Genomic DNA, 15,000 nt, shown 5'->3' with positions numbered 1-15,000 from the left:
GCGTTTAAGCTCACCAACTGCGCCAAAGTGTCCCCAATCTGGTGAGTCCTACTCTAACCAGGCAAAAATGCTCGTTTTTATCAGCGTTCTAGTGGGAACCATGCCAAAAGCCCAGGGGTCAGCTAAATGGGAGAAATGAAATTAAAAACACCTCACCTTCTACTAGCTACTAACTGAACTATGAGCACCGCTCATTTATATGCTTAACTGTGCTAGAGATGGGTGTGGTTATGCACGCTCACAGGGGAAAATAATATAAGCCAAGGGATGAGCAGCACAAACCGATTTTTATGCAATACTATGCAAAGCATGCACGCAGCACTGGAGAACCCCAATCTCCATAAGAAATATATAAATACAGAGGGTGCTGCAGCACACAACAGGAAAATAGTGACAGGGGCTCTTGGTTACGCTTTAACGCGTTTAAGCTCACCAACTGCGCCAAAGTGTCCCCAATCTGGTGAGTCCTACTCTAACCAGGCAAAAATGCTCGTTTTTATCAGCGTTCTAGTGGGAACCATGCCAAAAGCCCAGGGGTCAGCTAAATGGGAGAAATGAAATTAAAAACACCTCACCTTCTACTAGCTACTAACTGAACTATGAGCACCGCTCATTTATATGCTTAACTGTGCTAGAGATGGGTGTGGTTATGCACGCTCACAGGGGAAAATAATATAAGCCAAGGGATGAGCAGCACAAACCGATTTTTATGCAATACTATGCAAAGCATGCACGCAGCACTGGAGAACCCCAATCTCCATAAGAAATATATAAATACAGAGGGTGCTGCAGCACACAACAGGAAAATAGTGACAGGGGCTCTTGGTTACGCTTTAACGCGTTTAAGCTCACCAACTGCGCCAAAGTGTCCCCAATCTGGTGAGTCCTACTCTAACCAGGCAAAAATGCTCGTTTTTATCAGCGTTCTAGTGGGAACCATGCCAAAAGCCCAGGGGTCAGCTAAATGGGAGAAATGAAATTAAAAACACCTCACCTTCTACTAGCTACTAACTGAACTATGAGCACCGCTCATTTATATGCTTAACTGTGCTAGAGATGGGTGTGGTTATGCACGCTCACAGGGGAAAATAATATAAGCCAAGGGATGAGCAGCACAAACCGATTTTTATGCAATACTATGCAAAGCATGCACGCAGCACTGGAGAACCCCAATCTCCATAAGAAATATATAAATACAGAGGGTGCTGCAGCACACAACAGGAAAATAGTGACAGGGGCTCTTGGTTACGCTTTAACGCGTTTAAGCTCACCAACTGCGCCAAAGTGTCCCCAATCTGGTGAGTCCTACTCTAACCAGGCAAAAATGCTCGTTTTTATCAGCGTTCTAGTGGGAACCATGCCAAAAGCCCAGGGGTCAGCTAAATGGGAGAAATGAAATTAAAAACACCTCACCTTCTACTAGCTACTAACTGAACTATGAGCACCGCTCATTTATATGCTTAACTGTGCTAGAGATGGGTGTGGTTATGCACGCTCACAGGGGAAAATAATATAAGCCAAGGGATGAGCAGCACAAACCGATTTTTATGCAATACTATGCAAAGCATGCACGCAGCACTGGAGAACCCCAATCTCCATAAGAAATATATAAATACAGAGGGTGCTGCAGCACACAACAGGAAAATAGTGACAGGGGCTCTTGGTTACGCTTTAACGCGTTTAAGCTCACCAACTGCGCCAAAGTGTCCCCAATCACTATATATATAGTGATGTGTGAAAAACTATTTGCCCCCTTCCTGATTTCTTATTCTTTTGCATGTTTGTCACACTTAAATGTTTCTGCTCATCAAAAAACGTTAACTATTAGTCAAAGATAACATAATTGAACACAAAATGCAGTTTTAAATGATGGTTTTTATTATTTAGTGAGAAAGAAAACTCCAAATCTACATGGCCCTGTGTGAAAAAGTGATTGCCCCCCCTTGTTAAAAAATAACTTAACTGTGGTTTATCACACCTGAGTTCAATTTCTGTAGTCACCCCCAGGCCTGATTACTGCCACACCTGTTTCAATCAAGAAATCACTTAAATAGGCGCTATCTGACACAGAGAAGTAGACCAAAAGCACCTCAAAAGCTAGACATCATGCCAAGATCCAAAGAAATTCAGGAACAAATGAGAACAAAAGTAATTGAGATGTATCAGTCTGGTTAAGGTTATAAAGCCATTTCTAAAGCTTTGGGACTCCAGCGAACCACAGTGAGAGCCATTATTCACAAATGGCAAAAACATGGAACTGTGATGAACCTTCCCAGGAGTGGCCAGCCGACCAACATTACCCCAAGAGCGCAGAGAAAACTCATCCGAGAGGCCCCAAAAGACCCCAGGACAACATCTAAAGAACTGCAGGCCTCACTTGCCTCAATTAAGGTCAGTGTTCATGACTCCACCATAAGAAAGAGACTGGGCAAAAACGGCCTGCATGGAAGATATCCAAGGCGCAAACCACTTTTAAGCAAAAAAGAACATTAAGGCTCATCTCAATTTTGCTAAAAAACATCTCAATGATTGCCAAGACTTTTGGGAAAATACCTTGTGGACCGACGAGACAAAAATTGAACTTTTTGGAAGGTGCGTGTCCCGTTACATCTGGCGTAGAATAAATACAGCATTTCAGCAAAAGAACATCATACCAACAGTAAAATATGGTGGTGGTAGTGTGATGGTCTGGGGTTGTTTTGCTGCTTCAGGACCTGGAAGGCTTGCTGTGATAGATGGAACCATGAATTCTGCTGTCTACCAAAAAATCCTGTAGGAGAATGTCCGGCCATCTGTTCGTCAACTCAGGGTGAAGCGATCTTGGGTGCTGCAGCAGGACAATGACCCAAAACACACCAGCAAATCCACCTCTGAATGGCTGAAGAAAAACAAAATGCAGACTTTGGAGTGGCCTAGTCAAAGTCCTGACCTTAATCCTATTGAGATGTTGTGGCATGACCTTAAAAAGGCGGTTCATGCTAGAAAACCCTCAAATAAAGCTGAATTACAACAATTCTGCAAAGATGAGTGGGCCAAAATTCCTCCAGAGCGCTGTAAAAGACTCGTTGCAAGTTATCGCAAATGCTTGATTGCAGTTATTGCTGCTAAGGGTGGCCCAACCAGTTATTAGGTTAAGGAGGCAATTTCTTTTTCACACAGGGCCATGTAGGGTTTGAGTTTTTCTTTCTCACTAAATAATAAAAACCATCATTTAAAACTGCATTTTGTGTTCAATTATGTTATCTTTGACTAATATAATAGTTAACGCAGTGTTCTCCCCAGAATTTTTTTCCAGCCGGGTGGCATGAAATAGTAGCCGGGTGGCATGAAAAAGTAGCCGGGTGGGTTGAGATGAAAATGCAGGGCAACTCTGCTTACAGCATAGGAGGAGGTGAAGAGGTGAGCCGATGACAGCCGGGTGGTCACCAAATCTAGCCGGGTGGAGCACCCGGCTAAAAGAGCCTGGGGAGAACACTGTAACGTTTTTTGGTGAGCAGAAACATTTAAGTGTGACAAACATGCAAAAGAATAAGAAATCAGGAAGGGGGCAAATAGTTTTTCACATCACTGTATGTGTGTGTGTGTGTGTGTGTGTGTGTATATATATATATATGTATATATATATGTATATGTATATATATATGTGTATATATATATGTATATATATATATATATATGTATATGTATATGTATATATATATATATATATTTTAAATATGTGTATGAATTCTTATTACATAAAATGTTGTGATGTAGTTTTACTATTTGGCCACAAGATGTCATTATTTCTGATTCACATACGTAAGGACGTGAATCGGTAATAATGCGTGGCAGTGTAACGGCTGGAAGATACAATGACGCAGGCATCTAATAGATGCCAGCATTCATTGACTCGGGGACTCAGATTTATGAATGGGATTTGCGTTCCCATTCATTCATATCCCCACTAACCGTCGGTAACGGCAGCGCGCGCCCATTGACTAACTTTCACATCCCTGCTTCAAATGAAGTTTCCCAGGGCGTGATTATACTGCACCTGGTGCAGTAAGTAGTTAATGGCCATGTAATTAAAGGGTAGTGTTCAGGGCTCATTCACACTATGTGCGCTTCTGTCAGTCCTGATGCACTGCACATAGTGTGCAATCCGCATGGACTTTCATGTTATCATTCAAAGTACAGCTGTGCATTCTGTCAGACTATGCACGTGTTTACCTGTTAGGTACTATTGTGTTTCAGCAGCTGACATCTGCACAATAATGCACCTCAACATGCATGCTGTGTGTCGGGAATGCATGGATGAAATCGCGCTTGTGCTTATGTTTTGTAGTGTGAATGAGCCCTTAAAGGGAACCAGAGATGAACGATTCACACAAAATAAACATATCAGTTGATAGCTTGTACGGATTAAATGCTCTACCTGATAATTTCGCCACTCTGGTGTGCCTTTTTGAGTGTTTTTTTATCCAATATTGCTCCAGGAAATATCCAATATGGCCGCCGGCTCATACCTGTTCTGCTTCCGGGTTATAAGTTGTTCTGAATGTGCTGTCTATCCTCTATGAGACTATAGACAAGCAGGGCTGCTGCAGCCTTTCATCTGTCTGCTTTCAACTATTATTCTGGTATGCTGTGTGGCTGCCTGTAGGAAGTGTCTCTCTCATACAAATGAAACTGCATACAGTAGATAATGACAGGCTGCACACTGCACACAGATGCACTTGTGTGTGTCAGAGCTTCTTTCTCGGCAGCAGCAGCCCCTCCCATGTCAACAGCTCTGAGTATGAAATCTGATCCAGAAGGTGGCAGGCTTGGGCTTGAAAAGACTCCACAGAAGAGTGACTCAGCTATAATGATTCCAGGTCAAACCTCGACTGAATAGTCGGTGGATTCTTATCACAGTTGATAACAGATAGATTAGACTGAGAAGAATAAACCTAAAAGCAGGGTAGGTGTTTACTGTCATGTTCCCACTGATAAATGTAATAAAATACATGAGGGTGCTTTGTCTCTGGTTCTCTTTAAAGCCGAGTGTGTGTGAGTAGGCAGTCATCAGTAGATTCAAAATACATGAACTGATGCACCAGACAATTTCCTCTTTTTGGTTTGGAAAATAACATTTTTGCCAATATTTTTTAAGCCTAATGTTCCTGAACTGAGGCTTTATCGATTGTATCCAGAGGTTGTGTGCATTTTGTAGACCGGAGCAATTCTAATGTTTGTGTGTCTGTTGATAAAGCAAGACGTTTTAAACCAGGATGATACCATTTATTGGCTAACTAAAAATGAATAAAAATAAGCAAGCTTTCGGCCTTGCAGCCTTCGTCTGGCTTATATCCTGTTAGTTTGCAAACTGGTGGTACAGACAGCTTATATACATGCAACATCAAAAGGGAAAACAGATATTTTTTTCAAGCATAAATACATGTCATTAAGATGCCTTAATTCACACAGACCATCGACCTGGGGTTAGAGGTTGTAAGCTAAGATAAGGATCCTTGTTTAACACCTGCTCACAGACCTGGGAGTTGGACTGACACAGAGGTATCGTAAATTCTTAGTTCACAAGTTCAGCTATAATGGCTTAGAAAGTTCAAATATCATCAATCTCATACCAATATAGAAAGTTGTTGTCCTTATTCAAACCGTTCTGCACAGCTTTGAACCAATTTATAAATTTTGTTTCTGCTATTAATCGATCATTTGACGTTTTGAAGCCACCCTTCAGGGCAGTGACATGAAGATCATCCATGCTGTGTCCGTTGGACCGAAAGTGTGTAGCAACTGGGAGTCCAGATTTGGTATCATTAATAGTGTGCCTGTGTCCATTCATACGTTTGCGCAGAGTTTGTCCAGTTTCTCCCACGTACATAACATTGGGGCATTTCACACACATGATCAGATATACCAGATTGGTGGAACCACAGGAAAATGTACCTTGTACTCTGTACTCCTGTTGTGAACCTGGTATCATTACCCTGTCAGTGGAGTAAATGTCTGCAGGTCCCACATATTTTTTGTTGGCAGGGTGATGTTCTGTTTTGTTGAGGCCTATTCAAAGAACTCCTGACAATCAACTGTTTTAGATTGTGTGGTTGCCGATATGACAAGAGGGGAGGTTTAGGGAATATCTTTCTCAGTCTGTGATCCTTGTGTAAAATGGGATGTAGTTCCTTAGCAATTCTCCTTAAGATTTCCAGGTGTGGGCTGTAGGTGACAACCAAAGGGACACGTTCCTCTTTCTGGTTTTGCTTATATTTCAGGAGTTCACTCCTGGGGATGTTGCTGGCTTTCCTGATTTGGGCCTCAGCCATAGGAGGACTGTAACCTTGTTTAATGAAAGTGTTCTTAAGGCGATCCAGGTGCTTGTCTCTGTCCATCCTGTCAGAACAAATCCGGTTGTACCTTATTGCTTGGCTGTAAATTATAGAGTTCTTAATGTGCTCAGGATGAAAACTGTCATATCTTAGGTATGTGGGACGGTCTGTAGGTTTGCGATACACAGAGGTTTGTATGTTGTTACCCCTGATGTATATGGTGGTGTCAAGAAAGTTAATCTCTGTGTGAGAGTAGGTAAGTTTCAATTTGATTGTAGGATGGAAGGCATTGAAGTTCCTGTGGAACTGGAGAAGATCATCCTCACTTGCGGACCAGATGATTAAAATATCATCAATGAAGCGGAAGTAGGCCATGGGTTTTTCTAAGCCATTATAGCTGTACTTGTGAACTAAGAATTTACGATACCTCTGTGTCAGTCCAACTCCCAGGTCTGTGAGCAGATGTTAAACAAGGATCCTTATCTTAGCTTACAACCTCTAACCCCAGGTCGATGGTCTGTGTGAATTAAGGCATCTTAATGACATGTATTTATGCTTGAAAAAAATATCTGTTTTCCCTTTTGATGTTGCATGTATATAAGCTGTCTGTACCACCAGTTTGCAAATGAACAGGATATAAGCCAGACGAAGGCTGAAAGGCCGAAAGCTTGCTTATTTTTATTCATTTTTAGTTAGCCAATAAATGGTATCATCCTGGTTTAAAACTTCTTGCTTTTACTGATGGCTAACACGGTACAATACCCTACTGCTACTTGATAAAGCAATTACAATGTAATTTCTTTTAACACATATGATTATATATGGACATAACTGTGTGATATAAAGTACATTAATGACATCCTTACTGCACTGAACTTGCTCTTGACATGTATGGTAGTTTAAGAACAAAAAAGGGTGGGGTGGTTTAGTGACACAGATGTTTGGAAACCCTCAGCAGAAATGCAGATCTCCATGCAGAGAGTATTTTTTTGGAGCATCAAATCTGGTGTGTCCACAAGACAAATTAGCTGAATATGATGTAATTACATGGAGGCTGTGTGTTTGGAGCAGCACTCTAGCCAGATGATAAGGTTTTGCAGGCTAGAGTACAAAATAGGCAGCAGAGAGACCACTGAATGGGCACAGGATGTGATTAGACCAGCCTTTAATCACAAGAATAGCAGCAGTGATCCATCCAAGGGGACATTCCCCCCTACCTTACAGCTGTTTCATGGCATACAGCCACATCATCAGAGGCACATTATGTTCCAGGAGGGATGCAGGGAGCTGGTAAAGAGACAACAGCATTATACACTGACTAAGCCCATGTGACTGAGTGGGCGTAACGCGTATGCAGGCGTGGTCGAAGGAGACAACAGCATTATGCACTGATGAAGCCCACGTGACTGGGCGTAACGCGTATGCAGGCTTGGTCGAATCAGCCGCCGGAGCGGGAGCGTGGAGTCCGGGGTATACCCACCCTGCAAGCGGAGTTAGGCGTCTGGCCGGCCAGAAAAGAAACACCTCGTGGGAGTCCCTATGAGTTGCAATACCAGGGCAGTGTGAGCAGCGGGATGCCGCAGCCACAAGCCCGAGGAGTTGGAGACAGTACAAGGGCATAAAAGAGGTGGTGAGTGCTGCTATGCAGCGTGGATTAAATTAAATGAACATTCGAATATTTATGTTCATAAGCATAAGAAGGAGATTTGAAGCAATCAGTTGATGTGAAGTAACCAATAGATTGGACTGTGGAATTGTGATCGGTGGAAGATTATTACTGCAGTTTATCTATTATATGGTGTATATGAACTGGTAACAAGATTGAAGATCTCCATTGCACATTTTGAAATCATATGAAAATTGTTCTTATTGCCACTTTAGCTAAAAGCACTTATCTGGTCATAAAACATGCTTCATGTATGTTTGGGTGTCTATGCGAGGAGCGCTCCTAGTTCCAGGCAGGGGTTTTTAGGGGGGAAGTGGGGGGGGGGGTTTATGGGATTATGTGTGGGAACTGACTTAATAAATTTTGATATGCAGATTGAGAACTTGGAAGTTTCTTTTTGCTATCCACCACGCCACCTATTATACTTCATGGCATGCGTGTGGCGTTAGCTGGATCTCACCATCCCAGACACGCTCAGTTCCTACATCAGCACGCATGATAATGCATCCCAAAATGCTCACAACCCGCCCATCAACCCACGTAAGCAAAATCAGACTCCAATAATGCTGCAGCAACCCACAGGGGCGGGGTACAGCACACATCTCACATGGCTAATTATAACAAGAATAAAGAAGAGAAGCCTACAATCCTCAGTGTCGGGCACCAACTATAAAATATGGAGGAGGGTCAGTAATGTTCTGTAGGTGCCCCAGCAAGGCTGAAGTTAGGCAGATGTTTCTTTGTGAAAGATGCATTATTCAAGCCACATACGAGATTAACATGCAAAAACTCAGGAGATTGGTATTGTCAGCAGGACAGTGCTTAATGCCACATACTCAATTGAAGTATGGATGGAGAATCACCAAATCAGGAGTCTGCCTTGGCCAATCCAATCTCCAGATTTAAAGCCTATTGAAAAACTCTGGAATGACATCAAGGAAGATGGATTGTCACAAACTATCAAGCAAAGCTGAGCTGATTTTTTTGAAGCAAGAGTAGTATAGAATTAACCAACAAATATGAAAAACTGAGGGAGAGAATGCCAAAACGCATGAAAGCTGTGATTGCAAATCTGGGTTATTCTACCAAGTGATTACTCAACGTTCTTTAGTCAAAACATTACCATGTTGTTTAAGAGTGAACAGGGGATTTGTTTTCTTTGAATTATTCAAATTCTGCAAACAATGCATCATGCCTCGGCTTTTGATTGTCATTTGCTTTAAAATGATGCTTTAAAGGGAATTCTAAGTTGTAGAGGGAAGGCTCTGAATACCATAGAGCCCTTCCTGATTCTCCCTTCATCCCATTATTCATGTGCCATCCCTGGTGGAAGCTGTTTGACCTGCTGGGTCCAATACCTCTTTGGCACTTTTCGTGTAGCCTTCATAACTACTCTGGTCCCTGAGTAGTTCCAAAGACAACCACCTCTGTACTGCACATGCACTCATCTTTGGAACTACATGTGAAGTGAGTAATTTGTTCCAAAGGCTGCACAAGGCATGTCAAAGGCCTAGAAAATTGAGTAGCTTCCACTGGTAACTGTAGGAATAATGGGACGGTACGATGACCAGGAAGGTTTTATGGTATACAGAGCCTTCCCTCTACATAGGCGTGTATACAATCTGAAATTATCTATCGCAAAAAAGTGCAGATATTTAATTCACAAAAGGCTTAACTAGGGCTTTAAAAGGAGATGCAAGAAAAAGTGGTAATCTCTAGGAGGTACAAGGAGGAAGGTTTGGGATATGTGAAATCATTCCCACGTATTGCTAAGCTATCCCTAGAAATTTGCAGTCTAGGCCAGAATTGACAATTCCACCCTCTCACCAAGTAAATCCCCCACACCTTCCCCTCACTGGCCCATAAGATTGAGTGGTGATCAGTTCGTTTCAGTCTACTCATTGATTGGGTAGGAGTAAAGATCACCCAAGGGTATACTGTCTCTGTAGTAAGATGGTTTTTTGGTCCATTGTAGCCCCTTACACACTCCTAGGAGTTCTGGTTCACCATGAGCTTGCTGGGTACTCTGTAACTCTGGGTGTTTGAAGTCCTACCCCATAGAGCCACATTAAGCCATGCCATGCACTGATGAAGATTAACCAATCCAAAACAGTCTGTATCCATGTTGGATTAGTGTGGCTCTGTAATATTAACAAATTGACACATCATTGCATTCCAGAGCATCTGAAGGTGTGTTTATCTTACAGCAGGGGTAGGGAACCTACGGCTCGGGAGCCAGATGTGGCTCGTTTCATGGCTGCATCTGGCTCTCAGACAAATCAGTAGAGGTTTATTCACTAAGCTGCGTCATTCAAGAAGCTCAGTAAAATTTTCAAAGTAGGCACGCTACTATTGGTTCACTTATTCCCCTTTTTTCCAAACATACTGTACACAATACATGTTTTAATCAATGTATCATTCTGTATCATAATAATAATAGTGTAATTCTCAATTTTCTCAAACTTATTTGCACCTCAACAATCCTACTGACTAATTTGGACTTTGTTATATGTAGATTTGGGCACGAAAATAGCTGGGAGTCTAAAGGTTAAACATGAAATGAGATGAAAACCAAATCTATACTTCCCCAAATGATGCCTTACTCTGTAAATTAGAGCTGTTATAAACCAAAGCAGATGGATGTAATATTTTAATTGGCCTTATATTTATACAATGCTGATTTATTCAATTTATGTTCTATGTGAATTTACTAAATGTTGAAACATTTAAGGTGCGTACACACGCACTACGGCCGTCAACGGCGGGTCCGTCAGACCCTCCCGCTAGGCGGACTTTCAGGTGACAGTAGCGCGTGTGTACGCAATGTCTGTGGACTGATAAGGCTGTTTCTGAATGATACGCCTGGCCCGTTTCCACTGGTGATAATGATGCGAGGGGATCACCGCATTGCCTCGCATCCCCCCGCAGGTACAACCAGATGCGGCGTCATGCGACTTCCAATCGTCGGCTGTGGGGAATTGGATGTGTGCCACGGAAAACTGCAGCATGCTATCCATAATTTCCCCTTTGTGTCTGTTTTTGCCCCTTTGTGTCTCTCTGTGCCCCCTTTGTGTCTCTCTGTGCCCCCTCTGGGTCTCTCTTTGTGCCTCTTCTGGGTCTCTCTCTGTGCCCCCTCTGGGTCTCTCTCTGTGCCCCCTCTGGCTCTCTCTCTGTGCCCCCTCTGGGTCTCTCTCTGTGCCCCCTCTGGGTCTCTCTCTGTGCGCCCTCTGGGTCTCTCTCTGTGCCCCCTCTGGGTCTCTCTCTGTGCCCCCTCTGGGTCTCTCTCTGTGCCCCTTCTGGGTCTCTCTCTGTGCCCCCTCTGGGTCTCTCACTGTGCCCCCTCTGGGTCTCTCTCTGTGCCCCCTCTGGGTCTCTCTGTGCCCCCTCTGGGTCTCTCTCTGTGCCCCCTCTGGGTCTCTCACTGTGTCCCCTCTGGGTCTCTCTCTGTGCCCCCTCTGGGTCTCTCTCTCTGTGCCCCCTCTGGGTCTCTCTCTGTGCCCCCTCTGGGTCTCTCTCTGTGCCCCCTCTGGGTCTCTCTCTGTGCCACCTCTGGGTCTCTCTCTGTGCCACCTCTGGGTCTCTCTCTGTGCCCCCTCTGGGTCTCTCTCTGTGCCCCCTCTGGGTCTCTCTCTGTGCCCCCTCTGGGTCTCTCTCTGTGCCCCCTCTGGGTCTCTCTCCGTGCGCCCCCGTGGGTCTCTCTCTCCGTACCCCCCCCCCCCCCCGGGTCTCTCTCTCGGTACCCCCCCTGGGTCTCTCTCTCCGTGCCCCCCCCCCCTGGGTCTTTCTCTCCGTGCACCCCCCCCTGGGTCTTTCTCTCCGTGCCCCCCCCTGGGTCTCTCTCTCCGTGCCCCCCCCCTGGGTCTCTCTCTCCGTACCCCCCCTGGGTCTCTCTCTCCGTGCCCCCCCTGGGTCTCTCTCTCCGTGCTCCCCCCTGGGTCTCTCTCTCCATGCCCCCCCTGGGTCTCTCTCTCCGTGCCCCCTCCCTGGGTCTCTCTCTGTGCCCCCCCCCCCCCCGGGTCTCTCTCTCCGTGACTCCCACCCCCCCCCCCCCCCCCCGGTCTCTCTCTCTGTGCCCCCCCCCCGGCCTCTCTCTCCGTGCCCCCCTGGGTCTCTCTCTTCGTGGCCCCCCTGGGTCTCTCTCTGTGCCCCCCCCCCCCCGGGTCTCTCAGTGCCCCCCCCCCCCGGTTCTCTCTCTCCGTGCCCCCACCTGGGTCTCTCTTTGTGCCCCTTTTGTCTCTCTGTGCCCCCTCTGGGCCTCTCTTTTGCCCCTTTTTTTTTTTTGTGCCTGTGCCCTTTTTGTCTCTCTCTGCCCGCTCTGTCCCCTAAGCTGCGGCAGTGCTGGACATACCTTCCAGCACGAGTCTAACGATGCCAGTCTATCCACTTCGCGTCCTGCAGGCTCTAATGCATGGCATTCTTCCTGTATGTCATGAGACATACAGGAACCAGGAAGTATGCCATGCACAAGAGCTGGCAGACGGCAAGAGAGGATGGACAGCGTTGGACTCATGCGGAAGGTATGACTGACACTGCGGGCCACATACGCTGGTACTTGGTAGTTTGAAGCAGTGTCTTCAAACTTCCCCCTTGTGGAAATGTCGTTCATCGCGATATTCTCCACTTTGACGATTCCGAAATTGTGAACTTGTTGAACGCGATTTCGGTTTAAATTCGATTTATCTTACAGGCCTAAGTGAATCTACTTTTTCTTGTTTTGCAGATTGATATTTCATCATAGCAAACATTGAAACAAAGTCCAAAGATGGCAGCTAATAAGCCTAAGGGCCAGAATTCCTTGGCATTGCACAAAGTCATCATGGTGGGGAGTGGTGGAGTGGGCAAATCTGCTTTAACCCTACAGTTTATGTATGATGAGGTAAGATTTGCACTTGTTAAATATTTCATCCCACACTGTTCATACGTATCGAATATTTATGTTGTACTCCATAGTTCTTTGTACCAGACACTTTTGATCGAGGAAAATCATTAGGGGTACGAAATGTTTTGTTTCTTTACAAGAATCTTGGCATAAATATGAACAATAGAAACTGGGTATATGATGAGACAGCAAATAGTTGGGTTGCTGTTAAGCCCCGTCTACACGGGGAGATGTTGGGGAGATGTTGTGGCGATCGGCGGCCTCTTGCGCATTCGATTCCCCGCTCGTGCCCGCTCGTCCCCGCCGGCGCCGCTTATCTCCCGCACGATTCCCTGCCATTGTCCCCTCGCAGGGATCGAGCAGGGAATCGGCGGTGCGGAGATCCGTCCTGTCGGATCTTATCAATCGAGCCGCATCAGCGGCTCGATTGATAAGGAGCATCGCGGCCGCATCTACTCGTGTAGATGCGGCTTAAGTGACTGCCAAAGCAATCAATTGTTTTAAAAATACAGGAAGTTACTGTAAAAGTGCTTCATCTTCCTCATAACATTAAAAGAGCAAAAGGAAGGTTTTTAGGGGTGAATTTATTGGTCATTTATGTAAAGACAAACAAACAGCTCCCATCCTGTACGGACAAGCTGGAAAACAAGCAGACAATGTAGGAGGACAAGACAGCCACAGCAACACAAAAGTATAAAGATATAAGGAGGCTAGTTTATATTTAGAACGGTGATTACAGACATGCCCCAAAATACATAAAATTATTTAAAAACCATTTTAAAAGAAGGTAAGTGTTGGTCTTACCTTATGGAAGACTGCTTGTAGAAATTCAACACAATTAATAGATATAAACACAAAAAAAAGTGTTTCGCAAAACCAGGCCGCTTCTTCGGGTCAATAGAATGTGCCTCACAGGAGCAGTAGACAGTATGAGCACTCACAGTTTTTACCCAGTACACCCATAGCCTAACTATGACTAATCAGGGTTGTTAGCTCCTCCTGAAATGTAGAAAAAAGATCATTACCAAAGTAAGTAAGTACATGTCAGGATTAGAGTGCATTCTCAGTGCTACCAACTAATGCCAATATGAACAATTGCTATACCTTCAAACCACCGGCGTAACAATAGGGGATGCGACCCCTGCGGGGGGACCCGGGGACCCCTTAGGGCCCGCTCAGGGACATTTTGGGTGGCAGGAGGGGTCGCAACATAAGAGGAGAGCATGGTTGCAGATCGGTGGGAGGGGGGACTTTCCCCCCTCCCTCACCTCGGGCTCTCCTCTCAGTGTTCCCCCTCCTGCAATCAATAGGGGCAGCGGGCGGGCGGCGGCAGACTGGACGCCGGAGGTCTCCGATCTCTAAGAGCTTCATGTTACTTCCTGTTTACACAGGAAGTAGCATAAAGCACTTACTGATGGGAGACCTCCTGCGCTAAGGAGGTATGTGTCCAGTCTGCTGCTGCCCGCCCGCTGCCCCCATTGATTGCAGGAGGGGGCGCGCTGAGAGGAGAGCCCAAGGTGAGGGGGGAAATGTCCCCCCTCCCCACCAATCTGTGTCCACGCTTTCCTCTTACGTTGCAACCCCTCCTGCCCCTCAAAAAGTCCCTGAGCGGGCCCTGGGGGGGCCGGATTTTTTTTGCAGGGGGGCCCGGGGATTTCTAGTTACGCCCCTGCTTCAAACTCATTAAATACTTACCGCTACTTACACAGTATACACATATTTGTTCCACCAATTTGACACTGCTACATGAATATAAGTATGTATCCTAAATGAGAACAGCGTGTGTGCTAGCAGGTGCCGGTGCTCACTACCCCAGGGATCTTAACCACTTAAGGACTGCAGTCTTAAAACCTCTTAAAGAAGTCATCAGGGCAAATATAGTAAAATGAGCGGAACTTACCGGGGGCTTCCTCCAGCCCCAAGCTCCCAGGACCTCCCTCGCTGCAGCTCTGCCCGCAGCCGTTCGCCGGAGCTCCGACCCGGTCCCTGGCGATGACGTCGGAGCGACCTGGAGGTCGCTCTGTACTGCGCGTGCGCAATCGGCGCTGTCAATCACAGCCACATGGGCTGGAGCAGACTGCGCAGGCGCAGTAGTAAGTACCGCTCAGTTTAAACCCCCCCCCGGTAAGTACCACTCATTT

The 15,000-nt window shown here is 45.6% G+C and overlaps 1 protein-coding gene and 1 long non-coding RNA gene across 3 annotated transcripts in view; one reads left to right on the top strand and one right to left on the bottom strand.

The window, feature by feature from the left end:
• Positions 1 to 15,000, top strand: part of RALA (RAS like proto-oncogene A) — a 102,364-nt gene that overhangs the window by 51,199 nt on the left and 36,165 nt on the right. Inside the window, exon 2 of the mRNA XM_068236386.1 lies at positions 12,701 to 12,856. Coding sequence (XP_068092487.1) covers positions 12,743 to 12,856 — 114 coding nt within the window. The 5' untranslated portion in view covers positions 12,701 to 12,742. The remainder of the gene's footprint in view (positions 1 to 12,700; positions 12,857 to 15,000) is intronic.
• Positions 13,528 to 15,000, bottom strand: part of LOC137518482 (uncharacterized) — a 52,043-nt gene continuing 50,570 nt past the window's right edge. For both annotated transcript variants that reach the window (XR_011020832.1, XR_011020831.1), the window contains exon 4: positions 13,528 to 13,858. This is a non-coding gene — a long non-coding RNA (uncharacterized lncRNA). The remainder of the gene's footprint in view (positions 13,859 to 15,000) is intronic.

The sequence above is a fragment of the Hyperolius riggenbachi genome, chromosome 5, assembly GCF_040937935.1.
Source record: "Hyperolius riggenbachi isolate aHypRig1 chromosome 5, aHypRig1.pri, whole genome shotgun sequence".
NCBI classification, from domain to species: domain Eukaryota; kingdom Metazoa; phylum Chordata; class Amphibia; order Anura; family Hyperoliidae; genus Hyperolius; species Hyperolius riggenbachi.
This window is presented reverse-complemented; position numbering and strand designations above follow the sequence as displayed.